Source organism: Felis catus, chromosome A2, assembly GCF_018350175.1.
Source record: "Felis catus isolate Fca126 chromosome A2, F.catus_Fca126_mat1.0, whole genome shotgun sequence".
In the NCBI taxonomy this organism is placed as follows: domain Eukaryota; kingdom Metazoa; phylum Chordata; class Mammalia; order Carnivora; family Felidae; genus Felis; species Felis catus.
Window position 1 is genome coordinate 61738514 of NC_058369.1, and position 12205 is coordinate 61750718.

The following is a 12205-nucleotide window of genomic DNA, read 5'->3' on the forward strand; positions in this document are numbered from 1 at the left end:
TGCCCAGGGCCACACTGTTAGTGTGTGACACAGGCAGGGACAGAAGCCAGCTCAGGGTTCCCGAAAAGCACCTCGCGGGGCGGCCGCGGCACCTGCGCGCCCGCGGAGGCGCCCCCGAGGGGTCAGAGTGCGGCCTTGCACCTGCGGCAGCTCCTGGGAAGTGGCCTGGGACCCTGGGCAAAGGCGGGGGACCCGGCCTCCCCGGGAAGGGCTGCGGACGCTGCGAGCGGGTGTGGGTGGAGCTGCGGGCAGTCGAGGCACAGGGTCACAGGGTAAAGCCAGTCTGGGACCTCCTCCGCCATCCTGGGTGTCTTTTGTTTTCCTGCAGCGGACATTCCCGGCCCTTCACCCACCTTCTCTCTGTGCCCCGCGATACCGCAGGCCACTGGTTCCCATCCCCGACTCAGGAGGGTCCCTTGGGGCACTTACAGAGGTAGAGCAAAGCTCACAGAACACCACGTGTGTGTCCCCGAGACTCTGATGCAGGGGTCCGGGGTGGTGCCTGGGCATCAGTGCTCTGCTCGCCCAGCGGTTCTGTGGCTCGCGGGGCATGGCCAGGGACTCAAGTCCCAGGGACACTGTGTGGGTGGGTGCAGGGGCCATCTCCTGGCCGGGGCCTCTAACTCATCGGGAAGAACCCGGGGCGCTGGGGGATGACACGCCCTGCTAGTCCCTTGACCCCATCCAACAAGACGGCCATCGGGGTCAAGACCACTTCCCCGCCACACTGGTGCTCACCCGCCTCACCTTGTCACCCGCTGGCCTTTTCTCGAGGCGCCGCTGCTGGCAGCCGGTGGGATGTGTACTTTTACTTTTGCTTGGACAAGAATCCAACTTCTAATACCATGGGTATCAGCTGACCCAGGCCTCCCAGATAAAAGCTCCTGGGGGGGCCTCTGGTAAGTGTACAGGGGCTTCCTCAGACCAAAGGTTTAGGAAGCATGACCTGGGATCTAGGGACTGAGCATTGGTCTTTTTCCTTTAAGGTGGGGTAAGGCTGCTCCCCGCCCCCCCTACCTTCAGCTACGATGGACAGTGAGGTACACCTGGGAGTGGCTTCTGGCCACCACTGGAAGGGACAGGGTCCAGCAGCCGGTGGACTGGGAATCTGGTGGGGAAGCAAGTAGTAGCCTGTCTGGAATATGAATCAAAGTGGAAACTAATCTGCAGCCTTGGCTTGCCACAGACTGCTGACCGAGGAGGGGGCCCCGCCGCCAACCCAGGGGCTCGGGCCTCCCCAGCCGCCTCCGGGATGCAAGCTGCACTGGCTTTTAGGTCATTTCGGGTGGCAATGCACCCGGTTCCAGACCCACTTACGAGCCCAAGGACGGTCAGTGGTCTTTCCCTCCCGGTCCCCACCTGATTCCTTAAATCAGACACCAGCACAAGACTGTCATTCACTTTTCTGCATACTTTATTTGTTACAAACATACAATTTTTAAATATAGACTGTAAAACTCCATTTGCAAAATCCGCTATTGTAAGGAGTGCACACCAGCAGTAAGGATTCTTACACTTTTTTTTTCTCTCTGCTTTTCTGTCAGTTTTGCTAGTTAGTGGTAAATACGGGACCCGCCTGTCACAGGCCTGCCGGAAGCTTCTGGCTGTGCTCTCGCTGCGCCTTTGTAGCAGCCCTGCTTGTCTGGAGACCGACTGGCACCGGAGTCGCCGGTCTCCAGGCAGTGAGCTCAGCAGCCCGTCTACACTCTGCTTTTGAACGGTTTCCAGGAAGTGTGATTTCTGAACCGCACTGCGCTCCACGGGTTTGTCAGAATCGCCCGTGCAGCTGTTTGTTAAAGTGCATTCTTCTTTTGAAAAATAAGAGGAATAATCTTTACTCTTTAACCAAGGTACTTAAAAAAATGAACTTTTTGGTCTCTCAGCAGATATTCCCAAATTGATCCTAACGCTACAGATTTTAGTGTTCTATTTACAAATATTTATAGGGTTACAGGTGGAGGGGACCTTATAAAATTAAAGGTGCGGCTTCTCTTGAAGCAGAAATCAGTTCTACAAATCCATACACAGGAACACACACTTGGTGCACAACGCACAAGCATGTGCGTATTTACACAGAGACCGGAGCCATCCCCCCAATAAAATACCTAGATGTCCGTCTAGATCAGGGAAGCTCCATCTCTTGCTGTCAAGATTTGGTTTTAACTCATTTCAACAGCTTCTACAGATTCTCTACCGGTAGGACATCAGTCCCAACTTTGGAGTGGAGACTCGGGTCTAAGGAAGCCCCTGGTGATCATGACTGGCAGTGAAGGTGCCTACAGAACGGACAGTGTGTTACCTGGAGACCTATCAGAAGACAAATGGACTTCTAGAAGTGATCCTAGAAAAACACTTGCATGAAGGAGCAAAAGGAAGAGTAAATCCCCACTAACTGTTCAAATGCACCGATATTCTTAGTTATTACTCAAATATTGATAATCACTGAAAAACAACCAAATAGACTCACCTGCGACCACAACGTGTAAAATACAGACTCTACAAGTAAGCTCTGTACTGACTCAACTTCAGTTTTTGGACTTTTGCTGCACCTATTAAATTAATTTCTAGAAATTCAGAGAGTTTTGGGATGTGAAGACAGGTGGGCTGGGAGGAAAGGGTGCGTGCCCCACATCTGAGCTGTTTACAATGAAATTGTAACCAATCCCTACAAGTGTGCTTAGTGATACAGTCCTCTTTTTCAATTCTCTTGGGACCCTCCCTGCTGCTGTTATGTCCACTACTTGCCATTGTGTTTCCAGAGTTCTCTTGACCTCGCCTGATGTTACAACACAGTGTGAGGCTGGGGATGGACAGCTGCCTATAGGAAACGAGGTCTAGTCTAACTCACTTTTCTTGAGTTAGCTGTTGAAGTTACTGAAGGCAGGAAAAAAAAGACAGGCTCGTGTCGCCTACTCGTGCACAAGGAGCACAGATAGATCTACCACTCTCTTGGGATACGGTGGCCCCACAATTCATCACCCCTAAACACAGAACCAACCCTCCCCCTCATCCACATCAGCGGACATGTTACATGTAGGGAATGACATCTGCTCCTAGACTCAAACCTTCATGCTAATCACAAGTACAGTCAGACCCTTTCAAAAAACCATTTGTCAGAATCACTTCTGGGGGGGGGGGGGGGGGAGAAAAAAATTTTTTTTTTTGCTTCAAATAAAGCTCTGCCCTTCTGTTATCAGAAGCCCCACCGAGCGGTGAAACTACCAATATGGTGTCTGCTGCCGCCTGAACCCAGCTTTCCCAGTCCCAGTCAGAATGTCTAATCTGAGGGAGGAGGCAGATTTTCAAATGAAACCTAAGAGATGGGGGGTGAGCAAGGGTGATCACACTGATGGCATATTCCCTGTTTCATCAGGAAATACAGAATACATTCATAAAAGTCTTACTTGGATCAGGGAAACAGGTGTTAACTGGAAACCTCCAGAGTAGTAAGTCTTCACGGTACAAGTGGATTGTTTTTTTTGTTTTCCCCAAGTCCAATTTCCATACTGACAACTGGACCACAGTTAGCAAAATAACAGTAATGAAAACGTTTTAAGCCCAAGAGCTGGGAACAGTGACTTGAGTGAACTGAGATACAGGAAGGGAGCCCACTGTTCCCCGTTCCCGAGCTTGAGTTCTGGAAACTTCTGGGCACAGACTTGAAAATCAAGGAGTTTGCTTTTCTGGATTAACAACCGGGGACATGACGTATGTCTGGAATTTCACACAGGGCCCTGACATGCACGGTTTTAACTTTGTGTCTGTATTTTTCTTAAGGTAAATGTGGTTCTTTTTTTCTTTTCTTTTTTCTACAAACGATCTCCCCAGCCCACCCACACGCCCACCATCCAGTTTACTGAAGGGGGATGGTAACTGTTTAGGAAGACAACTAGCTGATTTACAGTACTCTAAAAGCAACCCTGGAAACTGATCATCTCATTCACTTACTAGAACTTCAGTGCTGTTGTTGACAGGAAAAAAAACAAAAAGTTACCTTAAGGCTTAAGGGAAAGTAACGTATTACCTCGTGAACGCAGCATTGTCTACTCTCCCGCGCATTGGAAGCTAGCAAAACGCATTCTGGATCAAGAATACAAACTTTCTAACATCAGCTAAGATTTTCACTCTTCTTACACAGAACAATATTCATAAGCAGATTATCTAAGGGAGCCTGAGAAACCGTGACCCACATCACACAAAGATCCCATGTATCTCATTATCAAAAAGTGCTTTAGCTTTGAGAAATATGTCGGGGTTCCAATGGAAATATACAATGTAAATCATCGACACTTTCTCAAGTGAAGTACAAAGTGGAAAAGGAGCAAAACGGGTGAGGTCTTACTCTCTGAGCAGGCCTCGTGCGTGGGACTCTTAGGGTGTATTAAATTAAAATTGTTTTAAGAGTTAACAGCGGGTTTTTCACACCACTATATATATTCTAAAACCTGAGATTGGACACCAAAGCAGTCAACTTTGTTACTTATCAGCGCAATTCTGATACTTCCTAAAAACAGAAGACAACTCAATTGAATTCATACCTCCAGGGTCAAAACCATGAACTTTCCCCAGTCAGAAAGGAGACGAACCGCAAGCGCATTCGCCACTAAGCGTGTTGCAGGCGGCCCCCTGGTAAAGGGACCACCTGCCCGCACGCAGAGTCACTTCTCCCCTTCCCTCTCACTGATCAAGGCCACGCTATTTGCAAATGAATATCTACTGAGAGATCAGTTGTGCATTGGACAAAGTACCGTCAACTGGGTTAAAAATGAAAACACAATTTACAGTGAAGAATACTCATGTGCACGGCTTACACACTCAAGCTTCTCCTCCAGCTCATCCACCTCAGAGCAAGGCAGACGCCAACGATTGGTTACCTTGCCACACCTTGCGTGGGTCACTACCCTCCAGTAGAGCCAGTCAAGGTCACGCGTAACAAAGCGTCCTCGGCAACCACGGTGCCTGCAGTGTGCAGCCGTTTTCACACCACTCAATATGAGGGCATTATTATAACCAGCCTCTTTTGCCCACAACCCTGCATTTTCGGATAAGACAGGAGAATTGTTTTGTTTTGAGAAAACTGAAGCTCGCGTCTCTTAAAAGACCTGCGACTACCGCAGAACGACGGAGGGAACAGAGGCGGCGGGAGGCGACGGGCTGCCCGCACCCGAAGCTTCTCCATCGTTTTGCAGTAAAGTTATGGAAAGTGACTTGACAGGTGGCCGCGTGTGCGCCGCGGCCACAGTCCCTTATACCATCTACATGCCTCCCGCAGCAACATAGGGTGTCTGGGTTTTCCGTTTGGTTTCCACTTGGATTTGGGGTGCTGTGCCGATGGACATTGCGCCCTGGGCAGAGCGCGTGCACGGGGGCCTTTCTGTGCTGCCGAGGATGGCCGTCCTGCTTGAACGACAGCAGGGACGATAGAAACCAAAAGGGAGTCGTAGGATCTCGTCATAGACTTTTGCTCTCTTGATCCTGTGCCTAAAATTTGACTTCTCGCGTTTCTAACAGCAGTAGTTTGAGAAACGATTTAGCAATTGTCTGAAAGGGGATTTTAGTTCCCTGCTTCTCAGAAACAGGACTATTTGGAACATGTGATTCGCTGGGATGTTTGCCAAAGTTAAAAAAAATGAGCCCTAAAAATCACTGTTCGTAGGAGACGACAAAACACAAGATAAAAAAAAGTGGGTGTCTCCCCATCTGTAAGGCCATGTGGTGGCCAGAATCAACCAAGATTTTCCTTAATGAGCACGGTTTATGAACGAGTTCCAAAACAGCCTTTTCGGACCCACCGCACATCAAAGGAACGGCCTCCGTGCTTCTAGGCTTTCTACTGCCCCAGATCAGTGAGCGGAATGAGGGTCGGTGAAACGCCACAGCTAATCAACGCCCTCCCTCCCGTAACCTTCCTGCAGGGAGGAGGGAGGCCCCGAGCCACCCCTGCAGGAGGAACCAACCTCTGAGATCGGCTAAGACTTAAAAACCCACCACTATGACATTTACCACTTAATCTTACATAGGCAGGTCAAAATTTTAATATAAATTACTTTTTCCAACACATAGCTTATGCATTCTTTGCTCCTGTTTTTGGAGGATTCTCAAATTGATATCTAAAGATTTACATATGATATATTACTGTTACATGGTCTAATGACTAAGAAAATTTCTCTGGTAACCAAAGCTGATGCCGTATATGGTAGTGCTCCTGGCATATAGTCTATATGCCTCAGACCACTTCCACATTCTTTCTATTCAGCTAATTATAGCTTAGTAGCCACTGGTGAAGGACTGCGAAGACCCTGTCGTTTCTACAGAATAGAAAGGCAAGGCTAGGACTGCAATTCAGCCAAACGAAAAGAAAAGAAAAGACAACCCGCCCCTTAGAAAGGAGAGGCGCTGCACCCTTGCAGAACTGAACTGGCTCACTGCAGCTGGGCGACGGGAACCCTCGCAGAAGTGAGCAGACGCGTCGGTCTGCATGGGAATCGTACATGGTTTGAAAAGGAAAAAGTCACAGCAATGAACTGAGAGCTGCAACCTTACTTTCCATCGCTGCCTTGAAGTCTGAAACCAAAACAGTTTCTGCAAACCTCATGCCAGCTTCTCGGCGCCCTTACCAAAACTATGCAGGGATTTGTTCTCCGCAGCAAAGAAATAAACACTCAAAACACATAGGTAAATACAGCAGGACATTATTGAAAACAGCTGCCTTGTAGTACAAAATACAGTACAAGTATACGGATGTCATTAAAACATCAAAAATACTATTGCTCCCATACAATTTAGGAAACATTCTTTGCAACGGAGAAAGTTTTTTTTAAAAAAAGGAAAAGCTTTAAAAAAAATCTGTTTAAAAAGTCTACTGTGGATGATGAGAGTAGAGAAATAGTCTGAAAAGGGCACCATTGTTTGTGGCTCTTCCACTTAAAAAAAAAAAATCTAAGATCGACAGTATTCTGAATCAGTCTAATTTTTAAAAAAGCCTAATTTTATGTACAGTTCTTGCTCTCCCTCTCGGCCACAATGCGTGAAAACGACCTTTCTGTAGATCACTTATTTCCCAATAAATACAAAAAGATTGTATAGATTGAATAATACCAAAATAAGATAATAAAAAGGGTACGCAATAAATTAAAAGGCAGCTCAAATAAAGGGCAGGCATGCAGTTAAAAAAAAAAAAATACTAAGATCGTGGAGGTGGGGGTTACCTGCCTCCCGGTTGAGAAGGTGTCGCACAGGAAGACCTACAAACTTTGGAAAGAACGTTAGCTCCCGTTCAATTCAAAGTCACCTAGGTCTGTGACACTTCTAGAAATACCTTTTGATGGGGTGGGATTAACTTGATTAGTAAAAATCATTTTTACTGAAAATCCATTTAAAATATAGAAGAGGAGATCCTTGAAAACCCCAACTTTTATTCTTGGAAAACAGCTGGGTCAACTGGCCAAGGGCCAGTTTGTGGAAATTTCAAGATGGTATAAAAATGCTTCCAGGACATAGCGTTTTCACGTTCTTCATCCCCATGCAGATGGATTTCAGCTTCCGAAGGGCACACGGCTCGAATCACTCATCCATCATTTGCCAACTTCGATTGTGAGGTACTGAAACAATGGATCAAGTTCTTACAAATCTACTTTAAAAGAATAGATGATGCTGGAATTCTGGACCTGAGGATCTTTAGTGTTTGAGCAAATCCACAGATTCAACTGAAGGTAGATGAAGACTTCAGTTTTGGTTATCCCCAACTTTCCCGGGAGGACGTACATTCCATTAAAGCTCAGGCTCGTAGCCACACGGTTCCTTTTGCAGGGATCTTCAAGTTTTACGGTTTAAAATCCAGCCAACCAGTGGCCCAAACAGCTGAAGTAGCCATAATTCGCTGGCCTCGCAGCACGGTGCAGCCACGGGCACCTGGCTCTCATTCACCCCTAAACCATCTCTGGGTAAGGACCTCGGTGTCTGCAGACCTGGAGTGGACTAAAGTGAGTGGCAGCCCATCCACTCCGTCCTCCTTGTGCTTGATGCCAGATTTCTTCCTGCGTCTGCCTCAGCAATCCCCAGTGTAAAACTGCTCTGATCTTCGGAGAAATTCTGCCAACTTTTAAAATCCTTTAGTAACAGATTCTAGTTGAAGGACTGACGTCTGACTCCATCTGCATCCAGAAAAACAATTCCGCAAAGAGACAGCCACTGGTCCAGGTTCCACGCAAAGCCATTTTAGACAGAACCCAATGGGTTTCTACATTCCCTGGTGGCTTCCTGATTTGCTCTTTTGCCCTGTCCATGATTATTTGGAGCCGCGTTCCTTTGTGTGAAACCTGTACTCTCAGAATCGGATAAAGATAAAGGCCTCTCCCTTCTCAAGAATTCCATGAAGACCCAGATCCAATATGCTGATTTCAGTGAATGTGAAGGGATCGACACCATGACAGTGAGGTCTGGAGAGATGGTCAGGCCAGGACACCCAGGCGTGACACCAATTCAGCTGTCATCAACGGCCTGGGCATGTGAAGCTCTGACCCCTCCAGGGCTACCCTGGTAAGTTCAGAAACCTCAGCTGGAAACAACAGAAGCCGAAACGATTTTGCTCAGGTTGTCCTCTTTTTGCAGATTGCTGTCAGCTCCTTGGAACTTTGCTGCTTTTAATTGTTCGCGACTGTTCTTTTGTGGTTATTTCTCTTAATTAACTGTATTATTTTTCATTGTGTGTTCTCCCGATGGGGCCCCCCTGGCTCCGCCTCCACTGGCTCCCTGGGGATGAGCGGGAAAGGGGCTCTCCGGCCAAGGGGACGGTGGTGGGGCGGGGGGCCCATCGGGGAGGAAGCGCGCTTCGCGTCAGTCCTCATCCACCTCCTCGCCCTCGGACTCGTCCCCGCCGCGTCGCTCGTACAGCTTGTCCCGCTGTCGCTCCTGGATCTCCTTCATCTCGTCCGCATACCGGCAAAAGGCGCCCCCGAACTTGCCCCAAGCCTTGAAGGGGACGGTGATGGCGTTGCGGTAGGACGGCTTCACCTCGCTCACACGCAGGAACACGCCGTACTTGTTGCAGCCCACGTCGAAGAAGAAGCGCTTGGAGTCCACCGTGATGGAGGTGCCCTCCGGGAGCTCGCCGTACAGGCCGCCGCCCGGACCCCCCGCGCCGCCGCCCGCGCCGCCCGCCAGCTCGTCGTCGTCGCCACCGTAGTCATCGATGAGCTTGGCCAGCGCGTCCCGGAACTCGATGAGGCCCTGCGCGGGCAGCGCGATGGTCTGGCCGCTCTGCAGGCCGCCAGGCCCGGGGCCGCCGCCGCCGCGGTTGACCGTCTGGCGGATGCGCAGGAAGCGGCCGCGCTGATTCTCCTTGAGATCCAGGTAGTACTTGCGGTTCTCGCGCACCAGGAACTCGCTCTTGAGCGCGCGCCGCGGTCCGCCGCCCTCCTCGGCGCCCGCCGCCGCCGCCGCCACCTGCTCGGGGCTGCTGGGGCCCAGCTGCGCGTAGTGCTCGATGAAGTCGCCCAGGTAGTCGCGGAACTCGGCGGCCACCGCCATAGACAGCGTGAGGCGGCTCTTGGAGCCTCCCGCGCCCACCTCGGCGATCTTGAGGAAGCGGCCCTTGGCGTTCTGCTTCACGTCCAAGTAGAAGCGCTTGTTCTGGATGTCCAGCCGCTTTGAGGCCAGCTCCTGCGTCTCCTGTTCGCCGCCGCGGGCCGCAGGCTGGAAGCCGCCGGGCCCGCCGCCGCGTTCGCTGCCGCTGTCGCCGTCCGCCATCTTCTCGGCCGCCGCCGCCGCCGCCGCCGCGCCTCGGCCGCCGCCGCCGCCCGCCGCGCTCGCGCCCGCCCTCCGCCCTGCGGCTCGCTCTCCCGGGCCCCCAGCCTCGCCCGCCGGCCGCTCACGCGCTCCCGCCGCTCATCGCCGGCCGCCGCCGCCGCCCCCCATCGCCCCGCGCTCCGCCCAGCCACTTCCGCCCGGCTCCCGCCAGCTTCCGGCGCGCGCCCCCTGACGCCACCCGCCCCCGCCCACACGTCCTCGCGGCCGGAAGCGCCGCGCCCGCAGCGGCGGGACGCGAAACAGTGACGTAGCGGCGCACGGCGCACTGGAAAGGGGAGGGCATTCTGGGTTGGGCAGGGCGCGGGAGGCCGCGGGCGGAGGTGTTGTGCACTCCTTTTGCGGTCGCGTGTCTCAGGGGTGCTTCAGTGCCGCGGTTTTGATTGTTATTACTTTTAAAGGTAGAGGAAGTAAAGGACATGGCGGGGGGGCGGGGTGCGGGAATACCCGGGCCATCCGTACTCAGAACAAAGCCCACCTGGTGGTGTTGCTTGGCAACGGCCAGGGAGTGGCAGGCGCTCGCATCACGTGGGCGCGCGGTGTCGTCATCCTGCTGCTGCGAGGGCAGAAGGGGAGCGGAATTGAGGATCGGTCCCTGCCGGCCCCCGGGCTCGTTGCCTGGGGCGCGGGTGTCCCCGGGCTGCGGCGGGCCGGGCGCGGGAGCTCCTTGGGGAAATGAGCGTCGCCACGGTGACGGGTTCCTCCGCGTGCTAAGCGGGAGCGATAAGCACGTGATACAACGCGTGCAAAGCACCAAACCGCGCGCCTCGTAGTAATCAGCCCTTCTCCGTTCGTGAAAAAGACCCAATCAAAAATAAAATCAGGGTGATCGCTATCAAACAAACACGGGAGAGCCCAAAAACATCAGGTTTGGGGCTCGGAAAGGTTCAGGCTTGGAGAGAACACGACGCCCAAGAGCTAGGGAAGGAATGAAAAGGCCAGACCTCACCCGGCCCTCGTGCAAGACCCTCATCGAAGACGTGCGTGCGGTTCCTTGTCTGAGTTCCTGCTGACCGAGCCACCGAGTTCCCGCGCTGCCCTGGCCCGTTCAGTTGGCGGCGCGGAGGGCGCGCTGCTCTCTGCCCACTTACGTCATCTTGCCTCTGATGACTGAGGTTCTGTCCCCGGAATTACATCTATTGCCTGTTTACTCTGGAATTTCATTAAGCTTATGCTGTTCCCTTTCATGTGTTTGATAACCTCATATTTTTCAGACGTTTTACAGTTTGGTTGTGTAATACATGTGATTACATTGTATATATTTTATGTTTAATTCTAGTTTGTAATAAATGTTGGTGTATACTCTGAAGCAGAGAATCTAAAAAATGTCCTTTCAATGGCCAATTGTCCCAGTGCTATTTATTGAACAAGAACAGATCTTGACAGGTGGAGATGGATGGAGATTATTTGGGGCAGAGGGAACATATGTTTCCAGATGGCGAGAAGTCTGGTTTGACTGAAGCCCGGGCGGGTCTGTGAGGAGGGGGTGGTGCACACCGCAGTGGGAGCGCCTTGACCTGTAGGCAAAGGCTTGGGCTTCGGTCAAAGGGCAGCCCCAGAGCTGTGTGAACAGGAGTGTGACATGTCTGCTATGTATGTCTAGGAGGTGACCCATGGCACAGGACAGCAAGACGGCTCGAATGGGAGGCAACGACTGTTGCAGACCCAACGGAGCAGAGATGGGACGTGCCTTTGGGGCAAGAGAAGAGTCAGGATTAAAAACTATGGGGACATGTAACAGGAGTAAAGTTGAGTTTAGAGTGCCCAGGGCTGCTGGGGAGGGCCAGCTCGGGCGCTGATGGGGAGAACCGAACAGAGACCTCGGGGTCCTGCCCCATGCAAGTCACAGTGACTGGTACACTAGATGGGCCACTTTGATGCATCTTTGGAATGTCAAATTCTTTCCCCAGAAGTTTGTTTCTTCTTAGTGGCCTTAAGCACCTGCTGCGACTGCCTTTTGGCAAATCCGGCACAAATGAGAGCGGGCCCAAGTGTCGGTCGGCATATTAAATTTGAGGAGCTGGCCAGCTGCCCGAAGGGAGACCTCTAGGCAGCTGTGGGACCCAGACAAGCTAAGTCGAGCAGAGGGGCACAGGTTGGGGAGCCACAGGCAGACAGGGTGGGTCTGACTTGAGCCCCCAGGAGGCTGTGGGGGGGGGACAGGGCAGGCAGACCAGATGGGGGTTGAAAGGCTGAGGAGTCAATGTCACATTTCATACTTGAGCCTGTATGTTGGCTTCCCACAAGCCCTGGCCAAGGGTGGCGAGAATGCTATGGCTCTAAGAGGTGGAGCAGAGATGGCTCATGGCAGTTCTAAATCCTGTCTCTCATGCCCCATCTGGGGGGAGTGGAAGCCAGACGTCACTGAGCTAAGGAGGAGTGCAGGTGGAGAAGGAGGCAA

General features: G+C 51.8%; 1 protein-coding gene across 1 annotated transcript; it reads right to left on the minus strand.

Annotated features, from left to right (window-relative positions):
* Nucleotides 1-1396: 1396 nt before the first annotated feature.
* On the minus strand, nt 1397-9878 carry PURB (purine rich element binding protein B). Its single transcript, XM_023250127.2, has one exon. It carries the CDS (start codon nt 9745-9747, stop codon nt 8836-8838), a length of 912 nt encoding a protein of 303 aa, XP_023105895.1. The 5' UTR covers nt 9748-9878; the 3' UTR covers nt 1397-8835.
* Nucleotides 9879-12205: the final 2327 nt, after the last annotated feature.

Excerpts from the sequence above, each read along its gene's own strand:
- PURB (XM_023250127.2), bottom strand. The coding sequence starts at position 9,747 with ATGGCGGACGGCGACAGCGGCAGCGAACGCGGCGGCGGGCCCGGCGGC.